The sequence below is a fragment of the Astyanax mexicanus genome, chromosome 15 (assembly GCF_023375975.1).
Source record: "Astyanax mexicanus isolate ESR-SI-001 chromosome 15, AstMex3_surface, whole genome shotgun sequence".
Lineage (NCBI taxonomy): Eukaryota > Metazoa > Chordata > Actinopteri > Characiformes > Acestrorhamphidae > Astyanax > Astyanax mexicanus.
Window position 1 is genome coordinate 46,480,158 of NC_064422.1, and position 25,001 is coordinate 46,505,158.

The 25,001-nt window shown below is 36.0% G+C and overlaps 1 protein-coding gene across 1 annotated transcript; it reads left to right on the forward strand.

The window, feature by feature from the left end:
* Positions 1–18,234: 18,234 nt before the first annotated feature.
* oxld1 (oxidoreductase-like domain containing 1) lies at positions 18,235–21,921 on the forward strand. Its single transcript, XM_022666564.2, has 3 exons — positions 18,235–18,436; positions 19,656–19,812; positions 19,965–21,921. The coding sequence occupies exons 1-3, from the start codon at positions 18,401–18,403 to the stop codon at positions 20,207–20,209; spliced, it is 438 nt and encodes a 145-aa protein (XP_022522285.1). The 5' UTR covers positions 18,235–18,400; the 3' UTR covers positions 20,210–21,921.
* Positions 21,922–25,001: the final 3,080 nt, after the last annotated feature.

Sequence of the window (25,001 nt, forward strand, 5' to 3'; positions counted from 1 at the left end):
CTAACATACAGACACTCTGGCAGAAGCTGGAAAGAGACCGAATATGTCTGTGAAAGCCAGAAAACGAGAAAGAGAAACTAATCCGCCTGAAACATTTATTACACTCTACAACTGTAGGGGGAGCCCACGAGCACAAAATCTCAATCCTACCTAGTGGAGCTTTAAGTGCACCTTATAGTGTGAAAAATGCGGTAAACGTAAATATTGGTGTCAGAAGTGGTTGAGCACTAAAGAACAGTAAACTTTTCATTTATTTAGATTTAATAAATGTGATTTTATAAAATGTGTTTTTATACAATGAATATGAGTTTTTCTATAATTTGATTTAAACAATCACAATAAATCGCCATACTTACAGTATCACAGTATATAGTGATTTATTGTGATATACTGAATGGTATTCAGGTCCTCAGCATTAGGCAGCTCTGGTGTGAAGGCGTCGGCCTGGTGAAGAGGATAAAGATCACTAATGGAAAATTAGTCTGCCGGAGCCACCGCCCTCCACATTTCCATATCCTGTGTAGATAAGACTCACCTGAGGGCTCGGCTCCATCATCAGAGCAGGTGCGTTCCAGCACACGCAGCCATTGCATCATAAACACATCCAGCAGCGTCAGATCACACTGAGGGCTTTGTTTTTGTTTGTGGGTTTGGAGTTTATGAAAATGATGCTCCCATAATGGCGTAATAATGAGCATCATTAATGTATTAAAGGTCATCGAGATACATACATGCTTATTTATTAAAACCTGCAGCTTTTTAAAACAGTACTGTGTTCAAATAATTCAACTTTGGGTTCATCGGTCCAAAACACACTGTTCCAGAAGTCCTGATTCTCTGGTAAACTTAATTCTTGCAGGACTGTTTGTAAATATATTTAAGAATTTGGACATTTATCAATCAACCAACATTTATTTTCACTCGGAAATACAATGCAGCCGAGCATTTACAGTTTAAAAGGGATTGAAATAATAATTTTAAAAGAAATTAGAAGTAATAAGGAAACAAAATTTAGTAATTTAATATAGATGAATAAAATATGTACGTAAAAAGGATATAAAACCGAAAATTCTAAAACAGACCATGAAAAAATTTACATAAAAAGTAATAAGATTTTATAAAACATAAATATAAGAAAAGATCATTATAATAGTAAAAGTGAAGTAAACTAATACAATAAATGATAAAATGAATAATAATGAACTAAGAAATCAAAATTAAAACATTTAAAAACTTTATTTTAACATTACTGAGATATAGAGCTAATATATCTTAACAAATATAGAAGAAATTAGTTTTAAACATAAGTTGTTAAACGTAAATGTAATAAGCAGCCTGTGTGTCTGGTTAAATGTTCCTTTAACAATTCTATTGGGTTTAACACTCCCATTTTCTTTTCCCCCTATTATTTGTGCCATTTAAGCTCTTTAGGTCCAGTAAATAAACAGAAATGGTACAAAATCTAGGGCCTAAAATGAACTAAAAATGGATTAAAAAAAGATTACATTTTCAAAGTCTTGATCTCTGGTAAAGCAGTGCTAAAAACTAGAAAAAGACACAGAAACACAAAGAACTCTGTAACTATTAAAAGTAGAAGTTCTTTCTTTTCTTTAGAGAAATACAGATACAGAAGTCAGAGAGCGGTGAGTACTGTTTCCTACACCTTCAAATAAAGACTCTTAGAAACTGGAGACGTCTGGCTGACCCACATGGAAACAGCAGCTTTAGCCTTTAGCTCAGTTTTAGCAGTGAAGAGAAGAATTAGAGGTCTGGCTTTGACTGGTAGTGTATATATTATTTAATAGTTGTCTAAAATGTCTTTTTCATAGCTCTGTAATTATTTACAGGGGTTGGACAGTAAAACTAAAACACCTGTCATTATTTTAGTGTGAGATTTTAGGTTTCATGGCTAAATTGGAGCAGCCTGGTGTTCAATCTTCATTAATTGCACATTGCACCAGTAAGAGCAGAGTGTGAAGGTTCAATTAGCAGGGTAAGAGCACAGTTCTGCTCTAAATATTACAATGAACACAACATTATGGGAGACATACCAGAGTTCAAAAGAGGACAAATTGTTGGTGCACGTCTTGCTGGAGCATCTGTGACCAAGACAGCAAGTCTTTGTGATGCATCAAGAGCCACGGTATCCAGGGTAATGTCAGCATACCACCAAGAAGCACCAACCACATCCAACAGGATTAACTGTGGACGCTGTAAGAGGAAGCTGTCTGAAAGGGATGTTCGGGTGCTAACCCGGATTGTATCCAAAAAACATAAAACCACGGCTGATCAAATCACACAGAATTCAATGTGCACCTCAACTCTCCTGTTTCCACCAGAACTGTCCGTCACCACAATCAATTATTGTGCTCTAAAACCAGGAGTTTCAGTTTCATTCTCCAAACCCTGTATACTCTCGTAAACAGGCAGGATCAGTTGGTTATAGAATGCAGTCTGATTCTGAGCTGGGCTGGAGTCTGATATGACGAGGCTGCGGAGTTTCCAGCATGTTCTGAGATAACCTTCAGCAGCAGGGCATCAGATGTTGAGCTCTGCTGGTAAAGCGAGGAAACTGAAACTGTGGGTAATATAATAAGTGGATCGTTACAGAACTGCAGGAGAATGAGAGACTGGGGTTCTGCTGGATCCTGCATGTTAATCCTTCTTCATTACTGTACAAGCAGAAAATATTTATATACCGCAGTTCATAAACCTGCCCGTCCAGGGTGGCATATGAACAGGATGGCAGGATTAGGGAAGTGTATCAGTTCCTCTTCACCTTCACACCCACAGCGGAGGGATTACACAACACTAAAAATCCTCCAGCTCCAGTTTTTCACACTCCTTCAAGCAGAATTCTTTCAGCTGGGTGATGATCTGGGGTTTTCTTGCTGTACAGCCTGTTTCAGATCACACCACAGCATCTCAACAGGGTTAAAGACTCGCTCTCAGCCTTTGACTCTGTTGTTCCAGAACTCCCCAAAAATTCTCCAGCTTTACCTGAACACATTAATTCGCTCATTCCTCATTCAAATCAGAGTCGTGGTACGTTATTGTTACAAAAATGTTATACACAGATTTTTTAGCTTTTACTGGATGTCTGTACCTGCTATACTAAACCAAATGTATTTATCTGTGTATTGTCTTGCATTAGTATATTATTGAAATTAGTAAGATAAAATGTTCACCTAGAATATTACTATTACAAAAATACCATTTGTGACATTTTGTGATATTATTTTAGAACCATATCGCCCTCCCCTAGTATAAAGATATTTTTTGTTTGTTTGTTTGTTTTTTTATAAAGTCTGTTAACATCTGACCTTTTTTAATCTTTTGATTAGGGTTGGTTGTTAGAAAATATCTATATCTTATTGTATTGTGATATTTTGCTTTACAATACTGTTTGATTTTAAATTATTAATTTAGATGTAAAGATTGGTGTCAGAAGTGGTGGCTGCCATGCGTTAGTGATTCCACTGTTCTGATTGGATAAAAAGTTAATCTTTCTTTTATTTAAAATTGATCAATCAAGCGTCCAAACACAAACCATGTAGCTTGATTTAGGACGTGTCAGTGTGTCTTTGCTATCGTAACAACGGGAAAAGTATGCAGATTTAGTTTTTTGTGAATAGAGATTTTGGTATTATATTAAATTAAATTGTAAAATATAAAAATGATCAATATATTCTAGTGGTTTATTAGACATGCTGTTGGAATAAATTAAATAAATTATATTTTTAAATGTTAAAAGAATATGTAAATGGCTCGTGTTTGGTTTTTAGTCTTATATAAAGGCTTCCTGTGAGCTGAACTCCAGCTGAACTCCAGCTGCTGTTGACGAACACGTTCTCACCATTAAACTGGTCACCAATAAACCCCGTTCACCACAGTACCACAGTACCCCCCTGTTACCTGCACCAGGTGACTCACACAGGAGCAGCGTGAACTCAACAGCCTTTAATACACACCTGTGCCTCACCACCATGACCGTGACCTTGGGATGACCTCAGCATTCTGATCCTCCTGACGTCAGGGTTCAGTGTTTGGATCAACACAGGAATCTGAACATCAGCAGGACTGAAGGTAAACAGGACTGTTTACACCAAAACCTGCACCAGCTCCTGTCCTCCCGAGGAGCTGCGGTGAAACCCCGCCGGACAAAGCGTCATTCACTGTGTTCCCTGTAAACAACATGTGCAATTATGTGTTTTATGTAAATACTGACATATACACACACAAATATACACACACTCTAAAAAGTGACTTTGTGTTTTAGTCAGAAGAACTAATATTATGAAGTAGAGTGAACTTTACTGACCTGTACAACTCAATAAAATGAGTTCAGAGAATTTCAACTTAAAAAACTTAAACATTCTTATTCAGCCAATGAAACAAATGTGATTTCAACTAACTTCTAGTACTGTATACTACACATGCCAATGCTGTTTCCACAGTGTTGGTTCATAAAGCTTTCCTATAGGCCCCTGGCACCATATATTTGCATATTGGGTGTGGCCTCTCCTTTACTTACCATCTTTGTGTTACCTTATCCTTATCGTGCTTTAGTATAATATATGTGTTGATTATCAGGCCTCATGTTGAAGGCTGTAAGAGCAAGTCACCTTTATTCTGTGTTCATAGTGATCAATCACAGCATGTTGGCTTGGAGCTACAGTGTTCACTCTTGTGCTGCCCCAGTATTATACTGTCAGTGTTGGCAGTTCTACAAAAATATGCTAAATATGCGGAGAATATATATATATATATATTAAATAAACTAAATTATTTAAGCCCACAAAACTTAAAATTAAACTATTGTAGTGTGAACAAAACTCAGTTAAGCTGAATAAACTTAAAATGTTATATATTTACAACTTAACTGAGTCAAATCAAAATGATGACTAGACTGAGTTAAGTTAAGTCAATACATATATTTTAAGTTAAAGAAAGGTGAACAATGGAACCACTATCGTGAAGCAGCCACCATCTACCTTTACATCTAAACCAATAATTAATCATTAAAAATCAATACAGTATTGTAAAGCAAAATCTCACAATGTGACATGATACTGATATTTTATAACAACCATAATCAATAGAAAAAAAGTGTCTAAAATGGAGTTAGAAAAAAATATGAATAAGGTGTAAATCAGATGATATTAGACTTTATTAAAAAAAACTTATACGAGGGGTGGGATGGAATATGGTTCTAATCAGGATGTTTTTTAATAATATAATAAAGCAAGAAAAAACAGAAAAATACATTTGATTTAGTATAGCACAAAGAAATCTTTGTATAAAAGTTTTGTCTATTTTATGTCTATGTTGAATAAAACAGTGTCTTACCAAGATTCTGATATTGTATAAAATAATAATGTAACCAAATGACATAACATTAAATGTCATTAATCAATTATACACAGATACATAGTAAATAATAAAAAACTAACAAAAACAAAATAGACTGCTTTCAACACAGAATACCATTATTATTAGATGATTTGTTTTATTACTTTTTTTTACTTATATTTAATTTCAATCAATCAATCATCCTTTATTTTCAATTGGGAAAAACATTGAGTATTGAGTATGCCCTCTATTTACAATGTTGCCGAGCATTTATAACATCAAAGGGATTGAACACATTTAATAATCATTTAGAAATAATAAGAAATGAAATAGTAAAAAATAATAAAAAAATAAAAAAGTACTAATTCTAAATGAACATTTAATACATATAAATAAAATGTATATGTAAAACAGAAAATTCTAAAAATACCATAAAAAAAAACAAATTTGACACATAAAAAGTAAAGAATGTATAAAATATAAAATATTTTATACATTTAAAAAAAAAGAATATTTAAAAAGATGATAGTAAAAGTAAAGTAAAATGTTAAAAATTATAAGAAGTGATTAAATGAATAATAGAACTAAGAACAAGAATGAAAATATAAAACATTAAAATAAAAAAATAAAAGTAATAATAAATAAACAAAAATAAATTAAATAAATTAAAATAAGAAAAAAAAAGATAAACAATTTGTAATATTTCAAATCAAATCAAATCAAATTTATTTGTATAGCGCTTTTTACAACTGGTGTTGGCACAAAGCAGCTTTACAGAAACATGATTACAGGACAAAGAATCAGGCAAAACATTAAACATAGAAAATACAGAATACAGAACCCCCAGTGAAAAACTCCCTCAGAGCTGCAGGAGGAGGAAGAAACCTCGGGAGGACCAAGACTCACATTAAAGGGGGGACCATCCTACCACTGGTCAAACGGCTTTTAAATAGAAATTTAAAAAGTCTTTTATACATCTATATAGGTTTTATGTACTCAGGAGTGTAATAGCGCCACTAATGGCTTGGATGTAATCAGTAGTGGAGAGTAAGATGGTCGATGAGCAGCTGATCTGTGGTGGTGGTGGAGAAGAGCTGACTTCAGAAACTTCCATCAGTCTGGCCGGACAGGAGACGCGAGAGCCTGAGGGTCCAACATCGGTATCGGGTCAGACAGGTGGGCAGTCAGTAACTCGGAGGAAGGCAGAGAGATGGAATTAGTTTTGACTGGATTTATGCAAAACTGAGAATATTAAAACATTATCAGAGTGTGGCAAATGACTCCGGCAGAACTGAATAAAAACAGCCTAACTAAAGGCAGAGAGCCAGAAGGTAACATAGACATGGAGGCTCCCTGAAACACCAGCATCCACCCACTCCACCCTCCACAAACCTGAGTGACCGTGTGCAGTGGGAGAACAGCAGCACCAGCATCTCAGTTTACCACAATTTCCTCTGTCCATGAACCCCTGAATCTGCAGCCTTATCTAAAGGGAAAAACATTAATTACCAAAAGCTAAACTAAACAAGTAAGTTTTCAGTCTAGACTTAAAGATTGAGACTGTGTCTGAGTCCCGAACATATTCGGGGAGATTATTCCAGAGTTGAGGCGCTTTATAAGAGAAAGCTCTTCCTCCTGCAGAGCTCCTCTGAATTTTAGGCACTACTAATAAACCAGCACCCTGAGATCTGAGTAATCGCGGTGGTTCATAACAGGAGATGAGGTCTTGTAAATACTCAGGAGCGAGTCCGTGTAGGGCTTTATACGTTAACAGGAGAATTTTATAGTCTATGCGGAATTTGACTGGAAGCCAGTGCAGTGCTGATAGTACTGGACTAATATGGTCAAATTTTCTAGTTTTAGTAAGGACCCTGGCTGCAGCATTTTGAACTAGCTGAAGTTTATTTAAGTTACTGCCGGAACATCCAGACAGTAGCGCATTACAATAATCTAGCCTTGAGGTAATAAAGGCATGTACTAATTTTTCTGCGTCATGCAGTGATAGGGCATTTCTTAGCTTGGCAATATTACGGAGGTGTAGAAAAGCTGTTCTAGTAACATTAGATATGTGTTTATCGAATGCTAGATCTGAATCTATGATAACTCCAAGGTTTTTAGCTGCTGAACCAGGGGTGGCTGAGAAGTCAGCCAGATTTAGCATTAAGTCTGATCATTTATTTCTAGCAGCTTTGGGGCCTAATAGGAGAACTTCTGTTTTATCACTATTTAATAGGAGGAAGTTGTGCGACATCCATGATTTTACATCTTCTACACAATCCTCGATTTTCTTTAATCTCACTCTGTCATCAGGTTTGGCTGATATGAAGAGCTGCGTGTCATCCGCATAACAATGAAAATTCACATTGTGTTTTCTAATAACTTTGCCCAGTGGGAGCATATATAATGTAAATAATAACGGTCCTAATATAGAGCCTTGTGGAATTCCATATCTTACCTTGGTATAACTGGAAGACATATCATTTATCCTCACAAACTGATAGCGATCGGTTAAGTACGATTTAAACCATGCTAAGGCAGTTCCGGTTACACCGACCATGTTCTCTAGTCTTTCTAAAAGGATAGTATGATCTATTGTATCAAAGGCTGCGCTCAGATCGAGAAGTACGAGTAAGGAAACACAGCCTTGGTCGGCGGCTATAAGTAGATCGTTTGTTATTCTAACTAAAGCTGTCTCAGTGCTATGATAAGGCCTAAATCCAGATTGAAATTTTTCATAGATCTGGTTTCTTTGCAGGTAAGAGCAAAGTTGTTGGGCTACAGCTTTTTCTAAAATCTTAGAAATAAAGGGTAAGTTTGAAATAGGTCTATAGTTAGACAGTACACTAGGATCAAGATTTGGTTTCTTGATCAGAGGTTTAATTACAGCTGTTTTAAAGGCTTTGGGTACATGGCCCAGGGCGAGCGATGCGTTTACTATCATTAACAGAGGTTTAATTATATCTGGCAGTACCTGTTTTAATAATTTTGTGGGAACAGCATCAAGTGTGCAGGTTGTGCTGTTTGAAGAGGAGATAATTTTCTCTAGTTCTAGCTGTGGAAGTGGGTTAAAGACTTCCAACCTAACTTCAGTAACAGGGTTTTGTTCTAGATCAGCCAGACCAGATGACAGAGAGGATGTAATATTTATCTGTTTAATTTTATCCCGAATGTTTTCAATTTTACTATTGAAGAAGTCCATAAAATCGTTGCTGGTGTAAATGGCTGGAATCTGAGGTTCAGTACCTGCCTGGTTTTTAGTTAATTTGGAAATAACACTAAAGAGAACTCTAGGATTATTTTTATTTATCTCGATCTGTGAGGTCAGATATGCTGAGCGGGCTTTATTAAGTTCTTTTCTATATTTAACAAGACTGTCTTTCCACGCAGAGTGAAACACTTCCAGTTTAGTTGATCGATATTTACGATATCGATCAACTAATCAACTAATATTTATATTTATAATCCACACAAACACAGTGCAGTGTATGTTCAGGGCTCCTGCTGTAAAGCTGAACACAGCCGATCCCATCAGGACATCAGGAGACGCTCTGCTGTTCCTGCTAGTTGTTAATTGGGGCGTTCGCATGGCGCCGTGTTCGTGTTTAGCTGGTTGGTTGCTAGTTAGAGTCCCTGAGGGGAGGGGTTCTGTTGTACCTACGATTCACCATTACACACAACGGCCTCGCACCACAGGAAACGACACGGCAATTACTGCTCACTGAACATCAACACACCCAATCAGAGTCACACTGATCACATCCAGATCACCTGCTCAGTGTAGCGTAGCATTACCACACACTCATTACTCACCACCAGCTACCGCACCAGACAGTGCACTTATTATAAAATATCCTACATAGTAAATGAATAGTAAAGTGATCTATCAGATTATGAAGGAACACATAATGAATCATGTAGTAACTTAAAAACTGTGTTAAACAAACTAAAATACTCTGTGAAGTATTTAGATACTCTTATCTGGGGAGCTGTTTGTTAACTTGTGGTTTCTGAGGCTGGAAACTCTGATAAACTCATCCTGTACAACAGAGGAAACTCTCGCTCTTCTATCCTTTCCTGGTGCGCTCCTGATGAGTGCCAGTTCCATCAGTATACTGTTTTTGATGGTCTCTGCAGTGACTGCACATGAGGAGACTTTCAAACTTCTTGAACTTGAACTTCTTATTTGCATGTTTTTTTTATATATTTATTCTTTATTTAGTTGAGTAGTTGTTGCTTATCATAACCTGGATTCGAACATTACTGAAATATTCACTATTCACTGTATACCTGCAACTCTACCTCTTCACTACTTTACTTTAACTGATGCTCTCAAACACTTTATTAAGAGACAAGAAATTCAAGTAATTAACTCTTGACAAGGGTTCAATACATTATATATTGAATTACATTTAAAAACATTACATTATATACATTAAGTTATATAATATATATTTAGTGGTAAAAAAGGAGCAAAATAAAATGAAAATCAGCAAGAAAAAAAAATTATATTCAGCTGGATTCAGTTTAGGCTTCAGCCCAAAAGTTTCATTTCGGTGCATCTCTACAGTCTACCTCTAGCTAACTGTGTAACTCTACACAACTCTATGTAACTCTATTTAACTTTGTATCACTATATAACTCCTTAAAACTATGAAGCTTTTTAGAACTCTATGTAACTCTGTGTAACTATGTAACTCTTTATAACTCTGTGTAATGTTATATAACTCTAACTTTGTGTAATTATTACTCTTTAAAACTTTATGTAACTCTTTATAGCTCTGTGTAACTCTATTTTCCTCTGTGTAACTTTATATAACGCTATAACTTTGTGTAACTATGTAACTCTTTAAAACTGCTCAATGGCTGAGTGTGTTGTTCAGGTGTTGTTCAGGTGTTACTCTGGAGTCTGCAGTCTGGTGTAGCAGATGAACAGTGAGCTCCTTGTGGGAGAAGCACAAAGCTGGAGCTGTGTGAGATCAGTTCATCCTGCACTGTGGAGAAAAGAGGCAGGAGAGTCCGAGCAGAGCCTTCACCCCCCCTCACCTGTCCCCCCTCACCTGTTCACCTACTGACTCACCTGCACACCCCCTTACACCCCCCTCACCCTCTCACACACTCTCACACCTGCTCTCACATTTTTAGCCGGTTGCCTTAAAAAAATGAAGTAATGGTCGATGAAAACTTAAGTAAACAAGCATAACTTAAACATCGAGTTATTACTTAAATAAAAAGCAACTTTTTTATTATTGTTATACTATTATTTATTATTATTTAGTTTAGTTAAATTGTAAGGTTTTTTGTTATATCAATTGCTTTGCATTATTATTGTACTTTGAATGTTATGATTTGTATTAAATCTTCTCTTTGAGTTAATTTTAGTAAAATACTGATTTAAAACACTGTAAAGAAAATGCTATATAGAGACAGTATAGCATTCAGCCACAGAGAATTATCAGCACAGAGAACAACAATACAACAATAGCTCTATCCAGACAGGATTCATTTCTCAAGGGGGCTACTGTGTAAAATATTATAAAAAAACAGGAGGATCAGTGAGTTTTTAGGCTTTTTTCTCGGTCACATGACATCATCACGGCGTTCAGTAGCTCCTCCATTTCCACTCACTGTTGTGTTTTTAACGTGGATCTCCGTGGAAACCGAGGCGCACCCAAAGTGTAATTACGGTGCGCAGCAGTGGACAAATATCTATTTTATTAAAGGCGAGGAGACGAAACTCAGAGATGTGCGTCCGGACGGGACTAAAATTACCGGAGGAGCACGGAGTTCAGAGAAAAACAGTAGATAATTCAGCCTGTAATTTTCTCAGAGGACGTCTGAGAAAAACACCTACATGATCGTTCTGGACGAGAATAAAATCACAGAGGATAAAAAAACATAATGTATGATCTTCTGTACAAGTTTACCTAAGATAGCCCAGGGGGGAATGATTACTCACTGATGGTGAGTGTCACAAACTGGAGGACACACCTAGTATGCATATAGATTGTGCCAGAAGCCAATGGAACTTTGCATAAGTTGATTTAACCGAAAGATCTCAGTTTAATATCAGCTGTAAATGGGTTTAGGGTGTATCCGGCTCGGGCCGGAGTCGGGCGGTGTTGGTGAGGCGTGTGAGGGTGGTGCTGGTGGTGTGACGGTCAGCAGGGCGGGGGGCAGGGCAGGGTGGGGGTATTAGTGAATGGGGGCAGGAATGTGCCGGCGTGTCAGAAAGTGGTGCAGCCAGAGAGCGAGGGGATTAATGTCTTAAACCGGTTCGGGCCGGGGTGAACGGGACGCTGTTGTCCCGCCGCTAAACCCGCTAAAGCCCCAAACTCAACAGCCTTACCCACCTCCAGCCTGTCTGCCCCACGGCCCTCTGGGAAATACCTGCCTGAGGTAAGCTGAGGCTGGTTACCAGGGAAACGGCTGGTGGGAGAAACCCAATCCAGTGAGGGGCCAAAGACTGCTGTGTGTGTGTGTGTGTAGTGTGTGGATATAGAGTGTGTGTGTGTGTGTGTGTGTGTATGTGTGTGTAGTGTGTGACAGAGATTTCAGCCAGATTTTAGACACACACACACACACACACACACACACACATGCCATGCATAGTTACTGATTCACACACACTTTTTCTCAGAGGCTCAGTGATCTCCAGAGTGTTTGTTATGTTTATTTTAACAGAGACAGACAGAACATCAACACCAAATGCAGAACAAAACATTCAATAAACTATATAAATTAATTTGTATTCGATTAGAAGAAATAAGTATTTGATCCTCAAGCAAAACGTGATTTACAACTGGGGTAAGAAAACTCTTGCTGGTAAGAACAAAGGCGATTTTAGCTTCACTCCTCTTTACAGAAAATCTCTATAAGCTGATAGGTTCAAGAATATTGCTTGCCAATTTGAAGTTTGAGCTTCTGTTGGATTAGGATTTTCTATAGGATTAAAGCATAAATTAGCTTTTTCTCCTCCTTTGTTGACTTGGCCGTATGTTTTGGGTCATTGTCATGCTGGAAGACCCATCAAAGGTACTCCATCCATGTACTCCAAAGCATGTTTGACAGTAGGGTTCATAATGGGAGTTCTTGGGGTCATAACTTGCATTTGTCTGCCTCCAAACACAGAGAGTTAAACTGATGTCGGTAACACTTTATAATAACTTTCATGGGTCAAAGTTGTTTTTTTTTTTGCTTTGGGAATGTTATTTTATCATTTTCATTATGTTAGCATTCGGTTAGCTGGAAATGTTATGTGAGAAATGTTCAAGTAACGTTTTGAGATTTAATTTCTTATTTTTAGTATTTTTTTAGATTTGAGAAAAAAAGCTAATTTGAGAGAGACGCTGGGGTTTCTGGGTCACTGTGATGCTGAACTCTTCAGTAAAGCTGTAATTGGTGGATGTTAATAAGCTGCTGCTGCTGCTGAGCGACTGCTCTCCTACACAAACATCAGCAGATCTACGACAACGACCTCTGACCAAACTTCAGAAACTAAAGTGGGATAATGTTTAAATTGGGGGCTGGTAAAATCCAGCCAATCAGAAGCACACGTGATCCACGGTCTGGGGAACTCGGCCTTGTTTAGGATAAAACCCTACAGAAACACCGGGCCTGGATTACACTGAACACCCTGTTTAAATTCTAATTACACTGTGTGAATACAGGAGTATTAATAAAAAACACTATACACTACAGTTAAATACAGGTTTGTTGCAGTATAAGTCATGTTAAATAATCATGTCTGCTGTATTTATTGTTTTTATTGTAGTGTTTTATTTCTATGTTGCATGACTTGTTTAACAGTTTGCACTTCGTGTTGTCTATATTGTGCTGTTTGTTCTTCTTTGTTCTTTGTAACTTCAGTGATTCACGAGCTACTGTTTCCTTTACATTTAATTTCTTATTTTTAGTATTTTTTTAGATTTGAGAAAACACTTAAAATCTAATTTTTGATTTTTGAGCATCATTTACAGACAGATTTGTACAGATTTACGGATACCACTTTAAAATAAGACTACCCCTATAAATGGTTTATAAAGGGTTTATAAATGCTTTATAAACTAAATTATTAAGTATGATTGATTAGGTTGTAAATGCCCTAAAAACCATGAATTACCAGTTACAACACATCAATTAAATTAAGCAACAGTGATCCGTTGTTTGCTGAGTCATTTAATTCAACTTAGTCATTTAATTTATAGTAAATAGTTAAACATACTTACAAATATATTAATATAACCGGTTTAATGCTGATTGATGGAAAACACAAAGTAAGATCAGGTTTGACAGTAGAAATGAGTGTAGAATCACTACTTTGCCAATTTTTAACTCACTGTTGCCATTTCTATCCTTGTTGTTATTTATTTATTAACTGCTTATTAATGAGTTTTTACAGTATTTGCAGCCTAATTAATAACCATTAGTAATCTCCTTTATAAACCATTCATAACCCCTTTATAAAGGTAGAACCAACACTAAACCTGTTTAAATCCAGGCCGAAAAGCTACATGTTTGATCAGGCTTTCAGCTCAGTTTAAAACACTGCAGCTCCGCCCACTTCAGTTTAAAACACTGCAGCTCCGCCCACTTCAGTTAAAACACTGCAGCTCCGCCCACTTCAGTTTAAAACACTGCAGCTCCGCCACTTCAGTTTAAAACACTGCAGCTCCGCCCACTTCAGTTTAAAACACTGCAGCTCCGCCCACTTCAGTTGAAACACTGCAGCTCCGCCCACTTTTATTCTGAAACGGTATTTTTGTATCATGTTTTATTCAAGCTTTATTCTTATTTCATTTTTATTTGTTTTATTTCCAATTCTTTGTTGTTATTTTACTGTCACGTCCTGGCCCTGTCTCATGTCTCTGTGTGTTTTCCCCAAGTGACCTGTGCTCCTCTGTGACTCCTGTCTCAGTAGTTTACCACCACGTGTCTCATTTGTAGCTCCGCCCCTTCCCCAGGTGTTTCCTATTCTTGTGTGTTTCCTGTTTCTTTTAATAGATCCCCTGTGCCACTTGTCCCTCGTCGGTCTTTGCACTAACCCCTGTTGTTTTGTCGATCTCGTGTTCTCTAGCCTAGCCCTCATTTTCATAGCCTTAGCCCTTGTCCTTTGTTCTTTGTTTATCTTCTTGTTTATTTCTAGTTCCCTGTTTATTTCCATTGTTTTCTCCCTTGCCCTGCTTAGTTTAGTTTTCCTTGTCTTGTTTAGCTTCTTGTTTATTTCCCTGTATATACCCTGCTTTGTGTTTATTTCTAGTTTAGCTCCTTTTATATATTCCCTGTTTGTTTATCATTATTATTATCTCTAGTTTGTTTATGTTCTCTAGTCTCCCTCGTTTATTTTGGTTTATTATCTTTGTTACGTGTTTACTTGTTTCTTTGTTCATCTTTGTTATTTATTTATTAAATTATTATTTATTTCGCCCTACCGTCTCCTCGTCTCCCTGCCTGGGTCACTTCGTGACATTTACATATTTTTTTTATTTTACTTCTCTTTATTTTAATCATGTTTAAATCAATGATGCTTTACTCTTATTTTAGTTTTTATTTTCATTTTTACTGTTATTCTTTTACATGTGTTTTTAATTTGATGTCTCTGTGTATTTTCTAATTTGTAAAGCACTTTGAATGACCGTTGTGTATAAAAGGTGCTGTATAAATAAACTTGCCTTGCTATATTTTAAGGTGGTACTGATTTTAGTCTAAGTTTAGATGCTTTGGCCCCTTAAATCAGGTTTTAACATGAACATGAAGCTAATGGACCGTGTTTAATACCAGGCCTGAGCTAGAGGAGTATAAAGCCTCAGTACTGAAACACTGTGAAGCAAATCCTCACAGCAATATTTCTACTGCAGAATCTAGTATAAAGTTTTTACTGTCTTTGGACAGTAGAGACAGTTACTCCAACAAAAGCTGGGTAAACTCTATACAATACTCTTAATTACCTTTAATTTCAGAAGAAACTCTGAGTGAACAGCTGTCCCAACACTGTCTTTAGTGTTTAGTTTTTTAAGCTGGCTGGTTTTAAGTCAGGGTGCTGCTAAAGGATATAGATATATATATATATAACATATATATATATAAACTGTATATATAATCAGGCTGAAAATGCTGAGCTCACAGCACCAATCACTGCAGCAGAATCAGAACCCGGTGTGGGCGGAGCCTGTGGGTCTCCCAAGATACAAGGTTTTGTTTCTATGGACATGAATCCACACACCTGTGGGAGTTACCACACACACACACACACTCACTCACTGCGCCGTCACGCTTCACTGAGGGGTTAACAGTGCGGATAAACGAATGCGGACACTCCAGAGAACCTTAAAATCTACAATACTGTTACTCAGACTATTGTTCTATTGTTCAGGCTTTTAGTATTTTAGTATAATAAACATCATAACAATATTTATGCAATCTTTAAGTTTTATATTTTATTACATTTATTACAGTTTCTCTATGAGACTAGCACAGTTTCTGAATTAACTTTAAACCTGTTAAGAAGAGAATGTTAATCCAGAGAACTGTAATAATGCAGATTTTAGATAATACACATTAAAGTACATTAGTACATTTAGTGCAATAAGAATAATCCATACAGTATTATTAAATCAGATTATGTTTAAGATAGCCTAAAGACAGAAACATGAATGATACAATGTTTTACAGTTTAACAGGGTTTACTTGATGTGTAAAGTTACGTCATTTATGTAACAAACTAATAATTTCAGAGCAAGCAAGCAAAAAAATAGGAACAGCTAGGTTGCTGCTATGGTGTTGCTAATGGGTTTTATGGTATCTTAGGTGGTTACTGTGCTGCTGCTAAGTGGAGTGGATGCTAGATGGTTGTTAAGCGGTTGCTATGGCTGCGTTTTTTATACAGCACTGTACAAACAATACAAACAAGATATATTACACATACATACAAACAATACAAATGAGATATTACACATATTTTATGTAAATAAAGTTTAATACAAACCACACACACAAAACCGTAACGCTGAATCAAAATAAAATCGATGTGCACAAATAAATCAGTTCTGACTTCTGAGATCAACGTGGCTTAACATTTATGTATCTATTTATTTATTTATTTATTTATTTAACAGGGAGAATGCACATTGATCGACAGTTTCAGTTTCTACATCAGTGTAAATTAGCCAGATTTAGCTAAAAAGCTAATTTGAGAGAGACGCTGGGGTTTCTGGGTCACTGTGATGCTGAACTCTTCAGTAAAGCTGTAATTGGTGGATGTTAATAAGCTGCTGCTGCTGCTGCTGAGCGACTGCTCTCCTACACAAACATCAGCAGATCTACGACAACGACCTCTGACCAAACTTCAGAAACTAAAGTGGGATAATGTTTAAATTGGGGGCTGGTAAAATCCAACCAATCAGAAGCACACGTGATCCACGGTCTGGGGAACTCGGCCTTGTTTAGGATAAAACCCTACAGAAACACCGGGCCTGGATTACACTGAACACCCTGTTTAAATTCTATTTACACTGTGTGAATACAGGAGTATTAATAAAAAACACTATACACTACAGTTAAATACAGGTTTGTTGCAGTATAAGTCATGTTAAATAATCTTGTCTGCTGTATTTATTGTTTTTATTGTAGTGTTTTATTTCTATGTTGCATGACTTGTTTCACAGTTTGCACTTCGTGTTGTCTATATTGTGCTGTTTGTTCAGTGTTGTACTGTGTCGCTCCTGAAGAAAAATTATTTTATTGCGTTGTGTTCAGTTGTCCTCAGATGTAAAGACAATAAAAAACTCTTAAATCTTGAGTAATTTACCAACACAGTGCTTATGAGGTATTTCTCCCACTATAATTATTATCTATATATAATTATCTTCTTTATCTTTTTATCATTATCTGGATGAAACATGGAATTAAAATATTTCAACAGCACGTATTTTAGGCCATATAGAAATGTTAATATAAGAAGTATCTACTGAAGGTGATAATACTGTGGGTTTATGGAGGTGTTAATCCTGACAGGTGGAGAATTATTTCCTGGCTCAGATGGACCTCTGCTGTAAAACTCATGTATTGCAGTGTGTTAATAGACAACTTTGATATCATTTGTACATAAATTTAGCAGCAATTTGTTGGGATATATCTCAGTCTAATAAAATGTATGACGTAATTACAAAATCTTTTTTATTGAGGGAGTGAGAAAAGAGGAAAAATAATAATAATAATAAATCAGGAAGGCAGAGAAACTGAACAAATAAAAAAGAAAAAAGCCTAAACAATCCAAAACCAGTATAAGAGCACAGGAATAATAGGTGAAAAAATAAATGTACAAAACTAAATAAAAAGACCCAACACAGAGTTTAGTGTTTTTCCTGTTTTTTCCCCTTCCTCTCCTGCCCTTCATCCTAATTTAGTATATTTTTTTTTTATCAAAATTTGACCATAATTCATTCACTCAGATGGAATAAATGTATATGTGAAAATCTATACAAAAGTCAGCTAATATCTAATATTAATTTCAATAGTAATATTAATTTTTAATATTAATAATAACTTGTATTTAAGTGTAAATAATAATAATAATAATAATAATAATAATAATAATAATAATAATAATATTCCAAATATTTGGATAATATTTGGATAATATATTCAAAACATTGATTTCTAAACTCTTAAACCTTTATGAATATAAACCTTTATTCTTTGCTGAAATCTATCTATTTATCTAATAATAGGCCTAATTTTAAAACATTAAATCTGGTCTTACAATGCAATAGATTTTCACCCTATACCGAAATATTCGATTATTCGATTAACCGAATCAGTCGGTTGTCAAGAATCGGCTCATTAAACTGAATCGAACAGCCCGGTGGCGGAGCAGGTCACGTGAGCGGCTGTATAACTACGTCACCGCTGTATTAAAGATGGAGGCGCCCTTCTGCCCTCAGTGTTCCTGCAGCTCTAGCCCGGAGACAAACAGCGCCTGAGCCGCGGAACCGCCGCCCGGACCCGCGGGGAGCGGCTCTGCAGGTCCTGCTGGTTCTGTTGAGGGTTCGGGATGTCTGTGAGGAGCGCCGCGCTCTGTTTATACAGGGTGGGTTACAGAACCGGCTAACGGCTAACAACCGCTAACACACACAGAGGGCGCGTCCCAACTCACACACATGCTGCCTACTGAGGGAGCACACTGAGACGCTGTGAAATAGTATAAAAATATGCTACTTATTTTGGTAGACCTTAGGCCTGTTAAAATAATATATATATATTTTATTTTAATAATTGTAATTTTAGAATAGCAATTATACACTTTTAAATACAACGAACTTGGAATTAATGATTGTTTGGGGAATAAATACTTATTTCTGATCCTACTGCAGAATTTCACACTGTGTTTATGGAGTCACAGTTATGAAGACACTGATCGTTAATTTAGCATTTAGCAATTTAGCACTGTTTGCTGTTATATACATCTCTGGGAAAAAATAAGAGAGCATTTAAAATGATGAGTTTCTTTGATTTTACCAAATTAAAAACCTCTGGAATATAATCAAGAGGAAGATGGATGATCACTTGATTTTTTGCACCAGGAGTAAAGCAGCATAAAGTTATCCAAAAGCAGTGTGTAAGACTGGTGGAGGAGAACATGATGCCAAGATAAAAAAAAAATAATCTGTACCTAAATTTTAAGAATCAAAAGGAAAAATTAATTACTTTATTATAGTTTGTAATCATTTAAATAACCAAGAATATTTTAAAATATGTATTTGCTATATACATTGTCCTTTTTTTAAAAAACAATTGACTGCAGATTTGATTTTTTGGCACACATTTCACTCTGTAATTGTATTTTATTTGTAAAGCCAATCAGTTCAGTAGGGTTCATTTTACTGCAAATAACAGGGTTCAAACACTTTTTAACCAATACATTTCCATGACTTTTCCATGCTTTCAAGGCGAATTTTCACGACCATATGATTTGTAAAACAGTGAAGACATGATAAAACTATAATTGTAACTGATTATAGTAGGCCTAAAATAAATCTGACACTAAATTAACTATGAGCTGATTGACATATTTGTTAGGGCAAAATAGATTTTCTCAATTAATAAACAGAAACACTGAGATTTGTAGACCAAATTTCCTTGACTTTTCCAAAACTTTCTGGGTATTTTTTTTTTTTCCAAAACTTATCCAGACCTGGAAATTGCTATTTTTAAATTCCATGACTTTTCCAGATTTTTCATGACCGTAACCCTAAAATAAAGAAATCTACGACGCAGTAAAACAGTATGTTATCTCTTTTTCTTCACAGCTGTACGTCTTTAATCTCACCCCCTCAAGAACGAAGCTCTTCACCAGTTCCCTGAGCTCTCAGTGCAGGACTTTACACTGTCCTGCTCCTTTACTCTACAGCAGAAGCTCAGATCCTCCTGATCCTGCATCTCCAGCCTCACCGTTCACCTCAGCAGGTACGTCCTTAAGTTGAGTACTTTTTTTTTTTCCTTTTACTCGAGTAGATTTTTAGATGGGTACTTTTACTTTTACTTGAGTAGATTTTAGCAAAGTAAAGGTACTTTTAATTAATTACAAATTTTCAGTACTTTTTTCACCTCTGCCTCAGGACAAACCGCAGGTAAAGAACCTCCTGCTTCAGAAGCTGCAGGTCCTGCAGGACTTCCAGAAGCTCCGACCTGCTGCTGCATGAGCGGCTGCCATAACTGCGTATGGATCGAATACGCGGAGCAGCTGCTGAAATATTACCGAGACGGTGGAGAGAAAGCTCTCGCTGCCATCGAGGAGAACGTTCAGGACGAGAACCTCAAGACATATCTAAAAATGGAGATCAGACTGCTGAAAAAAACTTAATTCATCCTGTTTAGCTCGTGCAGGAGGACAGGAATGACTGGAATGGTTGGAATGATGCACAGAACTTTTAATTTTAGAGGTCAAAATATCTCAAAAAACGCTGGACTTTGTTTATTTTATTTTATTTTTTTATGATATTTTTACATATTTTTTAATCTGTGACAGCCTATGACCATGTAGCTTTACCAAACATTTTTTGGTAAAAACAATGTTTTGGTATAAAATCCATGACCACATCCAGCCATATTTTTAGTACTAAAATAAGTGAAAAACATCTGCAGTGGAATCTGCCAAAAACTGGTATATACAGCAGTGCTTAAAAGTTTGTGAACTCTTTAGAATTTTCTATATTTCTGCATAAATTAGATCTAAAACATCTTCAGATTTTCACACAATTATACATGCTCATTTATTTATTGAGGAAAATTATCCAATATTACATATTTTTGAGTGAGCTCTGTTTTCAGTATTTGGTGTGACTTCCCTCCTTTACAGTAATAACTGAACTAAATGTTTCCAGTATCTGTAGATCAGTCCTGCATCACTTCAGCTCCGCCCACAACATTTACACTGCATTAAGATCAGGACTTTGACTTGGACCCGTTTCAAAACATTAACTCTATTCTTTGGTAGAGTGACTTGTGTGCTTAGGGTCATTGTCCTGCTGCATGACCCACCTTCTCTTGATATTCAGTTCAGGGACAGATGTCCTGACAGTTTCCTTTAGAATTATCTGATATAATTTAATAATCAGAATTCATTGTTCCATCAATAAAAGCAAACCATAATACTACCACCACCATGTTTCACAGATGGGGTAAAGTTCTTTTGCTGGAATGTTGTGTTTTAATTTCTTTGGACGTAGTGCTGTTTTGATCTCATTTGTCCACAAAAAAATCTTAAAATAGTCTTCTGGTTTGTTCATGTGATCTTTAGTAAACTGCAGATAAGCCAAAATTTTCTTTTTGGAGAACGATTTTTTTTCCTTGCAATTCTGCCATAAACACCATTATACTTTAGTTCGGTGTTTCTCCTGATGGTGAACTCATGAACATTAAACATATTAACCACTGAGAGTGAGGCCTTCAGTTGCTTAGAAGTTACACTGGAGTTCGTTGTGACCTTGCTGACTATTACACTATTACACTCCTTGCTCTTGGAGTGATCTTTTTTTGGTCGAACACTCCTGGGGAGGATGATAATGGTCTTTGAATTGGTATTGCCTCCATTTGTACACTAATCTGTCTGACTGTTGATTGGTGGACGAGTCCAAACTCTTTACAGATGGTTTTACTATATTTTCCAGCCTGATGAACATCAACACATCTTTTTCTAAATCTCCTTTATTCGTGCCGTGATACACAAAATTCCACAAACGTGTGCTGTAAAGATCAGACTTTAATAGATACCTGTTTTTTAAATAAAATTTAAAACAGGCTCCGCCCACTCACACCTGATTGATCATCCCTTTTAATTGACTCTAATTTCACCTTTAAACTTGACTGTTAATCCTAAAGGTTCACATATATATGTATGCCACTCAAAAATGTATAATATTGGATCTTTTCCTCAATGCATAAATAAGCATGTTTTTATCTACTTTTAGGACTTTTAGTTTGAAAATTTGATTGATGGATTTGTTGTGCCAAAAGAAAACAAACATTTAATGAAAAAGATGTTAATGCCAACCTAATAAAATATATGTGTGTGTGTGTGTGTGCTTGCGCGTGTATATTATGAACAGATAAAGAGTGTGTCGGGCGTATATTGCACCCCCGGCTGCAGCCAGTCTAACACTGATAACGAATGCACGGTCATAGGCTGCGTAGATGCACAAGTGTTTTGCACTTTCTGAAAACCTTAAAGCACTCTATTTTTTTACAAATACAGCTCTAAAAAATGAAGAGAGCGCCTCAGTTTCTGAATCAGTTTCTCTGATTTTGCTATTTATAGGTTTATGTTTGAGTAAAATGAACATTGTTGTTTTATTCTATAAACTACAGACAACATTTCTCCCAAATTCCAAATAAAAATATTCTCATTTAGAGCATTTATTTACAGAAAATGAGAAATGACTGAAATAACAAAAAAGATGCAGAGCTTTCAGACCTCAAATAATGCAAAGAAAACAAGTTCATATTCATAAAGTTTTAAGAGTTCAGAAATAATCAATATTTGGTGGAATAACCCTGGTGTTTTTTAATCACAGTTTTTCATGCATCTTGGCATCATGTTCTCCTCCACCAGTCTTACACACTGCTTTTGGATAACTTTATGCTGCTTTACTCCTGGTGTAAAAATTCAAGCAGTTCAGTTTGGTGGTTTGATGGTTTGTGATCATCCATCTTCCTCTTGATTATATTCCAGAGGTTTTTAATTTGGTAAAAATCAAAGAAAATCAATTTTTAAGTGCTCTCTTATTTTTCCAGAGCTGTATATTTATTTAATATTGTATGCTTCACTTCATTGTATTTACTGAACAAAATTGCTTTAGTCAAATGTTTTAAATAAATTATATCAGAGAACCTTAATGCTCTTTTTAAAGGATAATGAAACACACAGTATTTAATGTTGGTTGTATTTATTTAATGTAACTTTGTTGTGGTTTGATGTTTATTAATAAATGACAAGAAATCATATTAAATATATTGTTATACTCTTTATTGGTCAGTGGGGGGAGTCTGTCTTCAGGAAAGAACAGAAAAGCTCAGTGGACTCACCATTATCACACACTGCAGTATATTTCAGAATTATTAAAGAGTTTTCTCTTTAAACCCGAAATCAATAAACATATTGCATATATTCAAATATGAACAGGGATAGAGTTCATGAACGGAATTCGTTTTAATATAACATTTATTTGTTGTATTAAAATATATATGGAATTTATCTGTTTTTGCAAATTAAATATTTAAACCATATATAAATATACAGTACCAGTCAAAAGTTTGGATACACCTTCTCATTTATCATTTTTATTTTATTTCCTACATAGTAAATGAATAGTGAAGTGATGTATCAGATTATGAAGGAACACATAATGAATCATGTAGTAACTTAAAAACAGTGTTAAACAAACTAAAATACTCTGTGAAGTATTTAGATACTCTTATCTGAGGAGCTGTTTGTTAACTTGTGGTTTCTGAGGCTGGTAACTCTGATGATCTTATCCTGTACAACAGAGGACACTCTCGCTCTTCTATCCTTTCCTGGGGCGGTCCTGATGAGAGCCAGTTCTATCATTACTGAACTTTCAAAGTTCTTAAAATTCTTCTTAATTATTTCTTTATTTAGTTGAGTAGTTGTTGCTTCTCATAATCTGGATTCGAACAATACTCAAATATTCACTATTCACTGTATACCTGTAACTCTACCTCTTCACTACTTTACTTTAACTGATGCTCTCAAACACTTTATTAAGAGACAAGAAATTCAAGTAATTAACTCTTGATAAAGCCTGAATTCCAGGAGACTCTACTTCATAAAACTGACTGAGAGAATCCAGCAGAGAAGTTCAAAACTGTAAATCTAAACAATATTCTGGTTTGTTTAACACTTGTTTTGTTTATTAAATAATTCTATAAGTTTTTCTTCATAGTTTGGATGAGTTTAAGGTTTTTGTCCGTTTGACATTCTGTTCATTTTGATTGTTGAATTAAATATTTTAGACTTGGGCTTTTTAATGTGACAGTGCTTTTGTTTGTTAATAAACCAAAAAGTATAGTAAAATTAGTAAGAAAACTGTATTTTTTTTAAAGCAGAGGTGCCAGAAAAGTATAGCTAGTTTATTTAAAGACATTAAACAGTCAGTAGTCTGAAGACTTTACTACTTGTGGCCTGTCACACCCAGATCTTTCCACTGTATGATCCGATTATCTCTGATTAATCCCACTGTACTGCTTTACCTCTCACCACTCTCGTACAGTAAAGATCCCAACATATATTTATGAAGCAATTTTATATATACATATAATAAGAAATTTTAAAGACCCACACTCAAATATTTATCCAGTAATGTAACTCCAACATCAAGCTGATCAAATTAAATATCTAAATATCTAATATCTAACTAAATATCTCCAGATAAGTAAATCTATATAAATGTAATGTATAAATAGAGTATTTAGGTAGTGATTAGTTTAGTAGGTAAGGAAGTTTCTTCTGTCAGTGCAGTGTAGCTAGCATTAGCAGTGTAGTTAGTGTTAGCAGTGTAGCAAGCGTTAGCAGTGTAGCAAGCGTTAGCAGTGTAGTTAGCGTTAGCAGTGTAGCTAGCATTAGCAGTGTAGTTAGTGTTAGCAGTGTAGCAAGCGTTAGCAGTGTAGCAAGCGTTAGCAGTGTAGTTAGCGTTAGCAGTGTAGCTAGCATTAGCAGTGTAGTTAGTGTTAGCAGTGTAGCAAGCGTTAGCAGTATAGTTAGCGTTAGCAGTGTAGCAAGCGTTAGCAGTGTAGCAAGCGTTAGCAGTGTAGTTAGCGTTAGCAGTGTAGCAAGCATTAGCTAAGTAGCAGAGCAGAACTGGAAGCTCCGCGCAGGTTCTAGCGGGAAACTCGAAATCACGCCACTTTTCTCAGCCAATCACCAACTCCCACCTGTCCTTATAAGACCTCCCTCATACCTGTTCTCCCCTGCTTGCAGACGCCGACTGTCGTTTCGCCCTCCTCCTTCCCCACCGCCTCCAGTTCGGTCCCGCCGGTTGCCCAGGGGATTGGCTCCGCCCCCGCCGTACCTATACGGCAGGATCTGCAGGATTCAGACGCTGCAGACCTGGGCTTTCGACGGGGCTTTAGCCAAAGAC

What these genes read in the sequence shown, in the direction of transcription:
- oxld1 (XM_022666564.2), top strand. Translation starts at nt 18,401, where the DNA reads ATGTCTGTGAGGAGCGCCGCGCTCTGTTTATACAGG. An exon ending in CCGCGCTCTGTTTATACAGG is followed by an intron (nt 18,437 to 19,655) that starts GTGGGTTACAGA and finishes TTTTCTTCACAG; the next exon opens with CTGTACGTCTTTAATCTCAC. An exon ending in CTCACCGTTCACCTCAGCAG is followed by an intron (nt 19,813 to 19,964) that starts GTACGTCCTTAA and finishes CCTCTGCCTCAG; the next exon opens with GACAAACCGCAGGTAAAGAA.